This window comes from Rhinolophus hipposideros (assembly GCF_964194185.1).
Source record: "Rhinolophus hipposideros genome assembly, chromosome: X".
Lineage (NCBI taxonomy): Eukaryota > Metazoa > Chordata > Mammalia > Chiroptera > Rhinolophidae > Rhinolophus > Rhinolophus hipposideros.
Window position 1 is genome coordinate 36305565 of NC_138046.1, and position 14461 is coordinate 36320025.

At 47.9% G+C, this 14461-nt stretch overlaps 1 protein-coding gene across 4 annotated transcripts in view; it reads left to right on the plus strand.

The window, feature by feature from the left end:
• The first annotated feature begins 8190 nt into the window (after positions 1–8190).
• SEPTIN6 (septin 6) overlaps positions 8191–14461 on the plus strand; it is an 82389-nt gene continuing 76118 nt past the window's right edge. Inside the window, exon 1 of one of the 4 annotated variants that reach the window (XM_081043850.1) lies at positions 8191–8543. In XM_081043850.1, the coding sequence (XP_080899976.1) occupies positions 8514–8543 (30 nt within the window). In that variant the 5' untranslated portion in view covers positions 8191–8513. The remainder of the gene's footprint in view (positions 8544–14461) is intronic. The other 3 variants (XM_081043851.1, XM_081043852.1, XM_081043853.1) reach the window with 3 other exon arrangements.

Below are 14461 nucleotides of genomic sequence, written 5' to 3' on the forward strand. Positions count from 1 at the left end.
CTGTGTCCTGCGCCCGCGCGGCTCCCTCTCCGCACTTCTCCTCGCCCTCCTCCCCCGCTCGCGCGATTCACCCACCTGGAGGTGAATTCAGTAGTCGACCTCTTCGTCTTGCCTGTCAGCTGTGCAAGGAGTCCTTTGTGGAGTTATTGTTGTCCGATTTGTTGTAAATTCCAGGGGAGCGTTACAGAGGCTCACCTCACGCCGCCATTTTTTTTGATCTCCCCCATTATTCTTATATTTCTCTTTCTGATAGAGTCAGAAAGTTCTTGTAGAGTTCTTTCATTTCTCTTAAGTCTCAAGTCTCTTTCTTCTTCCATCTGTGTAAATTCCAGGTTTCCATCTTCAATGTCACTGATTCTTTCCTCCATCGGGTCAACTCTACTACCTAAGCTGGTTGTTTCATTCTTAATTTCTTCTATTGAGTTCTTAATCTCCAGAAATTCCATTTGGTTCTTTTTTTAAATTTCAATCTCTTTTGTAAAATGTTCATTTTTTTTATTGTGTTTTTGAGTTCATTAAATTGCCTTTCTGTGTTTTCTTGCATCTCGTTGAGTTTTTTCAGAATTGCAATCTTGAGTTCTCTGCCATTTATGTCACATATTTCCATATCTTTAACTTTCTTTTCTGGAGACTTTTCATTTTCTTTCTGAGCTGTCTTGTTGCCTTGGTTATTTATGGCAATACTGATTTACTATTTCTCTTCCTAGACATCTACAAGAGTGGCTCTGCATCAGGTTGATAGGAAGTCGTCTTTCTTTTGTTTTCCAGTACTTGTTGGTAAAATGTTTTATTTTCTCTCCGACTGCAGCCTTTTTTTCCCTCTGTCACACAGTAGTGCTATGTTTCTCTGCACTATTCCAACTTCTCACACAATGGGGGGATTCCCTGGGATATGGGCTTCTCCTCTGTTAACAGTTCACCTGGGTAATAGGGTGCCACGTCCCTGTGGGGATGGGGTTAGCTTTTGAAGTTCCAAAGCTCTTTCTGCACCAGATTTAGAGTCCGTATGTTTCACCAGTTCTGTTTAGTCCTGCAGGGATCCGTCCAGATAGGTGGGGCCAGAGGTGGGGTGAGTTGTGAGAGGTGGTCCAGAGCAATGGCGGCGACCAGCACCACAGCCAGTCCTGCTTCCACAGCTCCCTCCCCTTTGCCAGAACTAGTTGGGCTGCAAATCTTTTTTTGCGGTCCACAGTTCTTAGAACAGCAAATATCGTGCTCTTTTGGTCTGACACTGCTACTGTTCCGCTTTTAGCACCGGGCAGGTGGTGGCAGGGCGAGCTCTGGGAGGGTAAGGAGGGGGCGGCTAGTCTCAGTGCCTAAGGCTTTTGTTCTCTGCTTGGCAGTGAGGGCTTAAACCACCATTTTCAGCCTTCTTCCCTCAGTCTTTTCTCCGAGGTCTCTGCCGTGAGCGTTGGGTTCAGCCATGTTATATGCTGACCTCTCAGCCCCGTGGCCATAAGCGGAGCCCTAGCAGTCCGAGTTCTTCCGTCTCCCGCAGCTGTTGTAGTTCCAAGATGCAGCGAGTTTGGAGCACTGAGCTAGGGCTGTGTACTGCTCCCGCACAGCTCTGTCACCGCACTTCTCCTTGCCCTCCTCCCCCACTCCCGCCGTTTGCCCACCTTTAAGTGAATTCAGTAGTGGGCCTCTTCGTCTTGCCTGTCTGCTGTGTAGGGAGTCCTTTGTGGAGTTATAGTTGTTCGATTAGTTGTAAATTCCAGGGGAGATTTCCAGAGGCTCGTCTCACGCCGCCATTTTGATGATCAATAATCACAATCATATTTAAGGCTTTATCACAGCAATTATATCAACCCAACAGAAATAGCATATTTGAATTCTCTTTTGATACTGATAGTCTACTCCTACTTTTATTGACCCATAAAATCTGTTTTGGAATAAGATGTTGTATGTGTGTGTTCATATGTACATGTATATGGATACAAAGATAAATCACAACCTAAATGCAGGGTTGAAAGATTGACGCAAATGAAGACCTCATCTTAATCAATGACTAATGGGTCTAATGATGAAGCCAGTATCTCACCAAGATGTCCTACCATCTTTTCTCTATCTGTGTAATAGTTTAATCCTTTCACAGGGCTATGGTTCATCTGTGGATGATTGCAAGGTCACTGGGTGGAGATCTTGTTTCTCTAGATTCTGTAACATGTCTATGGGCTGTTGATTAATGTCCTTCAACTCACAGAACTTATTGTCTTTTTTAACCTATCTTTATCTTGTGAAATGTAACACACATCCAGAAGAGTTCCTAAAGCATAAAGATACAGCAAGAATCAATATTTATAAAGGAAACACCCATGTGACCATCACCAGGTTAAGAAATAGATCATTGATATTTGTTGTCTATACTATATGTTGCATACTGCTTTATGACACATATAGTATTTACTACTTCACTTTTAGTGCATATGTATCTAGTCTCCCCACTTAGACAGTACGTTCCTTGAGAATGAAAGCCATGTTGTATATTTCTTTGTACCTCCTACAGTACCTAGTGCAGTGCCCTAAGTATTGTAGGTGCACAATGCATTTTACATGATTATATATCTTAGATTAACTTTATGACTCTGAGAAGACCTCTGAGGACTAATTTTGGTAAACAAGAATTGTTTGAGGAAATACAAAATTGTATCATTTGTCTAAATCAGTGTGTACAAATCAAGGGATAAGGATAACTAGTATATTATGATGTAGGCAATAAGTCCAGTCTTCTCTTGAGTTCTGGCGCTTGCCCAATGTATACAGCCAGCCTAGGACTATCACAATAGCTTCCTAACTGGTCTCCCTTTCTCTAGTTTTGCCTTCAATCAGTTCTTCTTGTGAAGATTCAAGTAATCTGTGTAAACAGATTTTGCTGTCGTGCCACTGCTCAAAAACCATTCATGCAGTGATTCTCTGGCTGTGATGTACCTCAGAACCACCTGGAAAGCTTGTTAAAAACCCATACTTTTCCCATACAAAAGATTCTGATTCAGCAGATCCGAGATGAAGTTCACGCTCTGCATCTATAAGAAGCACCACAGGTGATTCTGTTGCAGCTGGTTCAGGTACCATCCATTAAGAAATGCGGCTTCAAAGTCTCTTTATTCCCAAAGATTGAAACTTCAGCATCCTTAGTGTTGCACACAAGGCCTTTAATGGTGGTCCCTTTTAATGCTGGCTCTGTTTTCCTTCCATGCCACACCACTCCCATGTCACTGTCACCATCATTTGTAGTCTGAATTGCTACAACAGTGTTTTGACTCCCGAGTCCTAACTGCTTTAATTGTTGTCTGCTCCACTCTTTTCCCCAAGCTGGAGCCAGAGTGACCTTTCAAAATTGCAAAAATGTTCATATCACTCCCCTGCTCACACCCTTCATTGGCTCCTGACCATCTAAGGGACAGTTTCTCCAACTGATTCATGTGGTACAGCATCTGGATATCATGGTGTCCTTTCCAGAATGCCATAAAATAATTGATCTATTAAATCACACCATATGAAATAAAACACTTTTCAAAAGAACACTTATGCTAGCAGAAAGTATGTCTGTATCATATGTGTGTGCAATATAAAATTATAGCCATAAGCACAGATGTCCATGAAAAATTAAACTGTTGAGTTAAGCGTGATCAGCACTGGAACTGTCTGTTTAATATTCATTTGCTACTCATTCATTTGTTTTGTTGCTTGCTAGCAGATAAGCAGGAGCATCTGCTGAAAAATTAGGAAAATTTTAGGGCTAAAAATGTTAAAATAGAGAAATTTCTACCCATTAACTGATTTTTTTGTTTTCACTATGAGCATCCATCCGATTTGCACCAGGCATGATTTCAGACTGAGCAGGCATTGTCCCCGGAGAGCACAACTTGAGAGCCCCCACTCTGGGACATAAAGTCTAAGCTCTTTGGCATGACCAATGAGACCCTTCCAGATCTGACCCCATCTTATCTTCTAGCCTCATTTACAGCCACTGTCCCTTCCTCTGCCACTCTGTCCAGCCAGCCAAGGCTTGGAATTCCGTAAATGTTATCTGTCCTTTTTTTCTGTGAGTTTACAAATGCTGGTCTTCTACTGTCCCACATCCCACCCCCCTTGCTGGCCAGATATACTACTACTCATTCTTCAAGATTCAGTCCAAATCACTCTTCTTCAAGGTGCCTTCCCTCACCTCTCTGGGTCCCTACTTCCCCAAGGTCTTGGTCCTGACTGATTATATCACTTATCACATTACTGGTTGTTCGTGGAGCTATCTGGCATGGTAGGAGTTCTTGTCACCCATTTTTTTCGTGAGTCCTCTGGCATTTAGCACAGTGGCTGATGTGCAGTGGGGGCTCAGTGCACATTTGTGGAATGAATGAGTAAAATTGCAGAGGCAAAGTTTGTCTTTAGAACCTCACAGCTCCCTACAGGGGTTCCCTCTACACCTTTTGTGGCACCTCTTCCTCAACCCCAGGCATTCTATACCCTCATGCTACCCACAGTAGAAATCCACCAGGATCTGCAATTCTTGCTACAGTCCAGGCTTTGAACCTTTCCCTCTATATCCTACCAAACCTACCAGTCCTGTGTCCCATCCCCCACATCTAGATTTCAGATAAAACAGTGGTTCTCAAACTTTAAGATAAATTAGAATCCCCTGGAAGACTTCTTCAAACATAGATTGCTGGGTCCCAGTCCTGGAGGTTCTGATGACGTAGGTCGGGGGTGAGGCCTAATAATTTGCATTTCTAATAACTTCCAAGATGATGCTGCTGCTACTGATCCAAAGACCACATTTTGAGAATCACTGGAATAAACTAATATAAAAGCAAGGGCAGCAGGTAACAGTGCAGAAAGGAATCCTTAGTTCATCATGACTCAGCCCCTTAACTGAGTTTGGGATTCTATAAGCACTGTCTGGATTTGGTTTATCCCACATCATTTCCCTTCTGCTTCACCTTACCCTCCTCCTTCCACTTTCTGATCTTTTCAGATTGTTCTCAGAGTTTCTCTACTTTAGACCAACTCTACTATCTTCCTCTTTCTCCTTTCATAATGCCAAGGTTTCACGACAAAGCCTTTTCCTGAGTTCTTAGTTACATTTCATTGCTTTCTTCCCCCTTCCTGCTCCCCCTGCCCCCAGTCTAGGTATCCCTACCCCAGCAGTCAGAGTGACCATCCTAAAGCTTGGCTCCAATGAGGGCCCCTTCTATCTAGCAGGGGTGGCCATTTCCCCTCCCCAAGGAGTCAGGTTCCACAAACAACATTACTGGCATGCTAATGGCAGCGACCTGCTTGTTCTGGGAAGTTGCTGCTTGCTCCAGCTTCCTTAGGGTCAGTGGGAACACTGAAAATTATATGCTTCCGTTCATTTATTCGCTCAACAAACTTGGATCGAGCACCTGTCAGATACTGTTCTGGGCCCAAAGAATCCCGCCAGGACACATAGAACGCGGACACATGTTCATGGCAGTCCCTGAGACTCCACAATGCCTCTTCGTGAGGGGGTTCTTTTGGCTCCACTCATCAACAGGGACAGACATTCAAGGAAGAAACGGAGCACTCATGAGCCCTCTTGCCTCAGCCCTCCTTGTCTGCCTAGGACCAAATACTGGGAGACTTAAACCCAGTGAGTTTCCAAACCTCTTTGTTGAAATAAGCATGATAACCCATACCTCTCAGTTACTGATCCACTGCATTGAGTGAGGTAAGGTATGTGAAGCCCTGAACATGGTGTGCTAAGCCCTCTCTACACATCCCCACACCTACACTGACACCACACAATGACACACAACACACACATTAACATGCACATCGTGACACACACACCTACACACAACACTGGCATACACAGGTTTACATACATACCGACATACACTGAAAACACACACTGACGCACACACGGACACAGACACACACCGAAGCACACACACTGGCAAACACGCACCAACAAACGCAAACATAGGAGTAACCACGTGCCAATACACACAAACATTGAGACATACTGAAACACACAGACACAGTGGACACGAACAATGACATACAAATGCACACCATTGGTGCACACATCAGCACCAATCCACACTCCACGGAAACTGGGAGGCCCAGGCACCAAGGGGACTTGCAGATGCAAAGGGCAGGTCTTGAGGGGGGAATCAAAGTGTTGCAGGAGACATGAATTACACACTTGGTTCCAGCCTGAAACGTCCAGCGTTTTGGAGGAGGCCTCCTCGAAGTTCTGAGGGTCCCTAGGAATAGGACAGCGGAGTAGGGCACATGGGCGTGGCACGAAGCATTCCACTCTAAGGCATTGCTCCGAAATGTCCGGGGCTTTGGTCAGTGGGGAGCGCTAAGGCAGGAGGGTAGTGCGCTAGACAGGCAGGATTCCCCAGAGCCCGGTGCTCCGTCTGCCCAGCTCCGCGGGCCCTCGCCCAGCTCCCGGTATCAGCTCTCAGCTCTGGCTTCCAAATGCATGCTTCTCTTCCCGCCACCACCCAAGTCCCATGTCCAGATCAGAGCTGGTGACCTCGGGCCCTTCCCTGTCCACCACGCCTCAGTCTTTACCAGGGAAGATCTGTCTGCCTCCCAGACACCCAGCCTGGAAGCGGCAGGTCACCTCTGACTCCCCGCCCCCATTCGGTCCCGGCCTACCCTTACAGCGATTCCTCACAAACAGCCTCGTTGTGTCTTCTGTTACCCCTACCCCTCAACACACACACCCAAATCCTCTGTTCTCCAGTTCACGACATGCTTAGTTGGTCGCTTCCTGGGTGCCAGGCCCTGAGCTAGGCACGTGGGGATGCATTGTGCGGAGTCCTTGTTCTCCAGATGCACTCCCCACATAAGAAACCACCCGCGAGACAGGAATGTCCCAGCAGATGGAATCAAGTGCCAGAAAAGCGCTTTTCGTGGCCACTGCATTTCTCTGCCTTCCCTCCTTCTCCCCAGCTCCGGTCCTCTGGGTCGGGTCCCTTTTCCCTTTCTTTCCCTGGTTCCTGTTTTTCAGCTTTCCTTCCTCCTGCCTCCCCTTCAGCTCCTCCCGCCTTGGGCCGCTACAGGGCCACCTGCCCACCCCCATCCCAGATGCCCTGCGGACTCGTCTTTCACCCATAGGCCTGCCTTTCCCGCGGTCCCGGGTGCTGCTCCAGGATTTGGGTCCCTCTTTGAGACCAGGGCACCTGCCCTTTTGAAGAGTGGATTGGAGTGTCCCGCACGCTCAGGCCTCGAGCGCGCCAAATCTGCCAGGTTTCGCCAGTCCCAGGGAATTAAACGAGGGGCCACTCCCGGGGGAGGAGAATGGGGCCGTCAAGGCTGGAGAAGTGGAGAGGTGCCAAGGGCAAGGGAGAGGGCCCGCGGCGGCAGCTGACCAGGAGGAAAAGGAAAGCAGATAGGCATAGCCTCTGCCTTGGGAGGTTCTCTCTTCTGTGCACCGCCGGCTGTCTAGTCCCGGACTCACCCAAGGTTAAGGGGCAATCAGGGGGCGAGACAGAGCCACTGGAGGCCGCTCCGGGTCACTTCCCATCACCCCGCTTGACACAGCTGGGGACCTTCACCCCCAAGCCCCTCCACTGACTCCCGGGAGGTCCAGGCTCCAGAGGGAGTGAGCGGTCTGAGCCTCGGATCCTAAGCTGAGCGTCTGGGGCCGGATGAGGAGAGGATACGTGGAGCCGGTCTATATTAAGTACCCAACAGTGGTGGCTCCGCGCCACGAAATTACAGCCCAAGGCACCCGAGCCTTAGAAACCCCAGGGCCGAAGGGGCGCGTAATCTCTGGACCGCTGGTCTCGGACTCCAGATGTCACAGCTCAGTTTCGGGGCCGCAGTGCGGCTCCCCTCACCGCCCCTTTTCTACGCTCCACCCCGGAGCGGCAGGTGCCGCAGCTGCTCTCCCCCTTTGCCGCCTCAGTAGCACTCCAGGGCCAAGGGGGTGTGGGGGGAGGTATGGTGGAGCACCGAGACTCTAGAGGCGGGTGCTCGCATCCCAGCGCGCTAATATCTAGATGGAGAGGAAGAAGGGATTCAGGGGGCGGTGAGCAGGGAAAGGAGGACTGCAGAGCTCAGCAGCCCAGCTGTGCGCAGGAGGGGGAGGGGCGGGGGCTCCCTTTCAGCCTTTGGGGGTCTGGGGACTCTAGGATGTAAGGCGAGAGCAGGGGGGTGTGACAATTCAGCAGAGGTCGGGACGTACCACGGAGTCCAGTGGCTGGGGGGGGCAGGATGTGGTCACCGAGGGGATCCCCCGCCCCTCTTCGCAAAGGCCAAAGACAGAGGTTGCAGGGACAACTGGTAGGGGGCTGGTAGGGGGAAGTGGTGCGTTAAAACCGTCCCCTCCCCAGACCCCACTTCTGAGGGTGCGATTGAGGGGACGTTGGGGTTGGAGCAGCGGCGAGGGGGCCCCTCCCTTGCACCCCCCCCCCACCGAACTTGGTCGCGCCCGAAGTGTAACACTTTCTCTTTGTCGGAGGAGCCGTTCTGTTTTCTGTGCTGGAGCTACAGTTAAGGCGACGCCTGTGGCAGCCCTGGCGGACGCAGGAGCGATGGCAGCGACCGACATAGCTCGCCAGGTGGTGAGTGCGGGGCTTGGGTGCCAGAGCCGGGTTTGGGGGCCTGGGGGCCTGGGCAGGGCCGAGGAGATCTGGCCGCCACCTACGCCTCCGCGAGCAGGGCAATGGGCAGCATCCAGGAGCCAAGGCACGGCGGGACTTCTGATCCCGGGGTCAGCGGCTCAGTCCTCCTCGGCTTGTTCTGGAGAACAGTGGCGGTGGCGGGCTGGTGGGGGGCCTGGCTAAGACTGCCCGACGGCGGCTCAACTGAATTACCCAAGATCTGCAGTAAGCGCAGCCACTTCCCTCGCTGCAGCCACCGCCCGGCCGCTGGGGCGTTGCGGAATGAATGGCCGCACAAGCCGCCAAGCCGTCTGGATCCATGGCACCATGGCCTGTCTTCCTCCATCGCCAGGCCGCGCCCCTGCGCGCAACTGCCCGCCGGGACCGAAGCCTTCTTAGGAAGAGGGGCGCGGGTCTAGGGTTAGCCCGGGGCAGGAGGCAGTGAGTGGTGAGGGGGGCGGAGAGTTGACTGGCGGGGGGAGGGGTCCTCCTTAAGCGTTACCTGTGTGACTGCGTCTGTGAGTGTGTAGCACTGTGTGCGTCTGAGTGCACGCGCGCGCACTTGTGCACCCCGGGCGGGCGGCGGCGCCCGGCTGTTCAGTGACCCTAGATGAGTCTGCCAGTTTTTCTGTGTGCCCACCTCCAGGGTGTGTGCCGGTGTGTCCAGACGCCTCTCAGCTTGTGCTGCGTGTCTCTGGGCCCCATCTGTGCGTCTGTGGGGTGCAGCACACGGGCCTATAGGTGGCTGGCTGCGTATTTTGGCAGGTTTCTGAGGATCTGACCCGGGTTGTGCGGGCCTCCAGGGGTCTGTCATGGTGCGTGTTGGCTATAACTGGACTTGTGTGCCAAAACCTGTGGAGCAGGATTCTTTCTATGGGGACTCCGGAAAATAACTGAGGGTTGCAAAAACGGTGCTGTATCTCTTTTCGTTGGCAACTGACTCTGGAAAAAAATGTCTTCATTTAAATAACTAAAGTTTTCCAGCCTGAGATGTGCAGAGAAATCAAATTGAAGTGACCTGAGGCTCTATGCTTGTTTTTTTAGACCAAAAGTTTGGTTGCAAAGGGAGGGGATGATTCCATTTGGGGGAACAACCTAGACTTTCTGTTCATCCATGGGTTTCTGGGATTTTCAGAAGCCCACAATTACTAGCACCCTGAGGCCAGAAAGGAGACTGAAGTAGGGGTAGGTCAAATCTCAAGATGCCAAATACTACTTGATAAAAATCTCTGAAACACACACACGTTTTAAAGCCTTGTGGTTTACTTATTAAGGGAAATAGCCCATGCAATGCAATTCCAGTGCAAAAAAAAAAATAGCCTCTAAGTCTTTGGTGTAATTGAAATTGATTCGTTTTCAAAATGTGAATCTGGAATCCGAGTGTTTTCTCTACAGGATATGTATGAATTTATTCTACCCTTTTGTCCCTGTTTGAAAGGGCAAGGTGATTTCTTTGGAACCTCCCCTACTCCCTGCAGACCCCAGCATGGAGTTCTTTATGTAGTCACCATGCGGAAAGACCCAAATAGGAGACAATGCACTGGGATAATGGAATTTGAGAGAATTCTCTTCTCCCCAAATTTGGCACTGTAATATTTATTACTTTAGTGTTTTGAGGGTTCCCAGAGTGCTTTTCTGTTCTTGGTTACATGCATTTTTAGAGATGGCATGGCTTAAGTGGAGGAATTTAGTTTCGTGGATTACACTTGCCCCGTCCTTAGTGACCAAAAGGGATGCTAATGATTTTTCTTGTCAGCTAATTAATTTGCATCGACCTGTCCATACTCTCTCACCAGTCCTCTTGCCTGGATTAGGATTGCAGGGCAGATGTTGAGAAGGGGAAAATTTTAGAAGGTTGTATTTCACCTCAGGCACAACCTGGGCAACCCAGAGATCCTCTTTGTTTTGCAGATGGAGGTGGGGGTGGTTTAGGGCCACTTGGTTTGCTTTGCATATTTCCAGTTTGCTTTGGCCGGCCATATCAAACTGTTTGATGAAGAACATAATAATTGTATGCCAGATTCTGAAGCTCAAAGAGCAGCCTGAGCACTTGAGACCTTGTTATCATGATAAATGGGTTTCTGGGAAAACTGACGTCATTCTCCATGCCCTCCTCCCCCAGCCAGTGAAGCTCTTGTTTAATGTGTCATTTGTCTCTGCTCTCCTTTGTGTCTGCAAGAAGTTGTAATTCCCCAGGGGAAGATGGAATTAACTCAGGAGAACTTGGATGTCTGGTTGCAGCTTGTTTCTTCCAGGAAACATGTACCCAGGAGTTGGGAAGAGAAGACTGGAGAATAAACCAAAATGTGCTTGGCTTAAAAGTTTTTTTTAGTGAGCTCTGAGACGTGGTGCCATGCAAGTAGTCCTATGGTACTGTGTGTATGTGTATGTGTGTGTGTGGGCGGGGCGTGTCCTTTCCAGAGTCAGTGGAGGGTCACTCTGGCTAGTAAGGTAACATTGTTAATGATTAAACACAGGCCTTAGAGTTGTTGGGTAGCATGTAACTTGGAAGTTCAATTGTTGCGTACATAATACAACTCCATCCTATTTGAATGAACACCACAAAGATTCTGTATGACAAAACGATTTTTCCATTGTGACCACAGTGTTTATTTGATTGACTACTAAGTGTTCAGCACCATAGTTAGCCCTGCTCAACTATATAAAAAAGTAGTTGACATAGCTCTTAAGCTTAACAGTCTGTTTGGAGAGACAAATTGTGGACACAATGATTAAAGAACTATAGCAAATTTTTGGAATGCCCCTACTCCCAACCCCTGCCTATGAGGTGTCTTGGCTGCTATTAATATAATATATACATACTCTGAGAGGTTACATGACTTGCCCAAGGTAACGTAGCTAGGCACAGTGCAGGTCCCAGAGACTGCATTTCCTAGCTCTTGCATTAAGCTGTTTCTTTCATTGTTGCATTTTGGGATACTGTAAGTACTGGCTCATAGAAATAATGGCTCATTGATTCTGGCTTCAAACCATCCCACAGTACGGGCGATGATGCTTTCCTCCAGTAGGGGCCAGGTAATGGTCTTTCTCCCTAACAAAAGAGTTTGCAGGGGCTAACTGCTCTAGCTGGGGTTGGCCTGGGGCCACTTCCCAGAGCATCTGTCTACAGGTAGCTGCCCTCTGGGCTTGCTATCAAATGGCACTTCACCATGATTACCTTTGAAGTTTCCTGCCACAGCCATCTCTACCACCTTACACCAAAAATAATATTGTACCCTAAACAGGAAGAGCAAAACCCCAATATTCACCCGTACTTCTACTGGTGATACAGCACTGAAGAAAATTTACATGCCCTAAATACTAAATCTTCTTGAATCTACGTGAAGGTTATATGGATAATCATTGTACTATTTTCCAACGTTTCTGTGTGTTTGAGAATTTTCAAAATAAAAAGTTGGAGAATTTTCAAAATAAAAAGTTGGGAGAATTTTCAAAATAAAAAGTTGTGTTTGAGAGTTTTCAAAATAAAAATTTTCAAAATAAAAAGTTATATGGATGATCATTGTACTATTTTCCAACGTTTCTGTGTGTTTGAGAATTTTCAAAATAAAAAGTTGGGGGGGAAATTGCAATACACACCCCTAGATACACATGGCCCCTTCCCCCAGGGAGTTTATAATCTGGTAGTGGAGACAGACAACCAATAACTATATAATTATCATGTGGTAAGTTGTGCACAGGAAAGCTATTGCCTGGTATGAGAATTCATTTAAAGGGGACCTAGTCTAGCAGTGAATGGGTGTGGTGCGTGACAGGAAAGGCTTCCTGAGAGCTTCAACTAGGAAAAGGGTAGGTGTGAATATGGGTGAGGTCTCACTTCTGCTACTGGACTGGGAACATTTCCTTTGTTAATTCATGCACTTTTATTTTCATTCAGTTCTTCAACATGTGGGAGAAACTTTATAGGGCAGCAACTCTGCCAGGCCCTTTGCCAGGTGCTGGGTATCTAGTGGTGGCCAAGGCCAATAGGACTCTACCCTCTCAGAGCTTCCAGATGAGAGGCAGAAATAAGTCCCATTTCCTTTTCCTATCCAAAATCCCGGAAATGTGTTAGTGGTGTTCTTATTCCAAAACTGCATTATAACTGAGCGTATAACTGAGTATGTAACTATACTGTAGTATAATGAGATTTTGATCTTCAGTCGTGTGCATAGAATTTACATTGTGGAGTCTCTGCTGTAAATTTTCTATTAATTGCTGGCTTTGTTATCCAGTACAGCGCCTCCTTTTGTGCGCGGTAAGGAAGCTAACCGTTTTATTAGCCTGAACAGAACTAATTAGGAAACTAAGTCTCCCGGGAAAAGGTATTCCAGAATGAAATAGGACTGATTTCTGGACTTTCCTGGGCTCCTGGATTATCAGAGCTGTGGTTTTGTCGTAGCAAGAACAACTGAGAGGGGCTTCTAGTTGCATGTACATTAAAACCACAGTCCAGAAAGAAAGAGAAAAGAAAGAAAACAAACACTATGGATAAGTGTAACATGTTTCTTTCAACAATTTCAAAATGCTTCCATCTGTATGATGTCATTTTCCCCAATAGCTTCTTAGACAAGTATTATTGTTCTCTTCATTTTACGGGTACAGGGAGACCAAGTGACTTAGTCCAAAGTGTTATTGCTGGTCAGTGGATGAAACAATGAAACACCTACCAGATGACAGAGATTCATATAAAAACAAACACTCTGCCTTTTCATGATGTTTCTAAAAAATGAAAATCCTGCCACATCCCCTCTTGTTCCTCTCTTCACAGCACTTCCCCCACACAGCACACTCATGGGGGTCAGAAGTTAATATACTTGGGTGCATTGAAGGCTCTCTGATGTTAAAAAAAAAAAATTCGCAGTTTAGATCCAGATAGCACAGTCATGGGTTATGTGTGGGTTTTCTTCCCCCCACCCACCTCATATTGCTTTAAATAAAAACCTTGGAGCCACTAGCCATGTAATGATGGATTATTTTAAGTAACAACTAGTGGGGGGGGCAGAATAAATTAGAAACACAGACCCTTTCTCCTAGGTTTGGCAGGAGGAGGCTTCTGCTGCTCTGATTTGGGATTTGAAACTGTGGGTTTCTCTGCTGCCTGCACAGAGGAAGGAGGCCACATGCTCAGGAGGGTGAGAGACTCTCCTCAGTGTCTTCTCATTAGAGGCAGCCATCTGCTGAATTATGTAGCGTGATCTCAGCTGGCTCTGGAGTTGGCTCATCCGTTCCACTCAGTTAAAGTGGACTGGGGAAAAGATTTGCGGGTCTTCTCAAGGACAGGACTCAGGGCTCAGCTTTCTCCTGCCACGGCCCTCTGTGACCTCTGATGAATGCCCTGGGGTAACAGGAACAGAACTCTGCTTTTGCAGCCCTGATGAGATGTGAGGTAGCTTTGAGTTTCCTTTCATAGCAGAGACCCCCAGCTCTGAGCACTGGCACTGAGGCAAGAATGGTTTTCTCAGATCCCCCTTAAACAAGACCAGATGGAGGCAAAGGCAAATTCAGGCTCCCCAGAGGACAGTTGGGCACTCATTCAGAGGCCTGCGAGTAAACTGAAAAAAAAAAAAGCAGATTGGAAATAACCATGGCCAGAACACCTAGAAAACTGTTTAAATAGCCTGGCTTGAAGGAAATCTGTCTGACTTTTCTGGGAAAGTTGACCCACCCTGAGCAGAGGGTTGTCTCAGCCTAAGGTGGAGGAGATATTCTACCTAGAATTTGGCTTGTTGGGTTAGGTAGTCCTGGGGCTCTTGAGCAGAGATAGTCAGCTGGCCAGGTCGAGGCTTAGGTTGGAGTCAGAAGACAGGGAAATGGGAGAGAGAAAGCAGAAGCAGATCAAAAGCCCCTCCATGACATCCACTGCCTCAGTTGCCTTC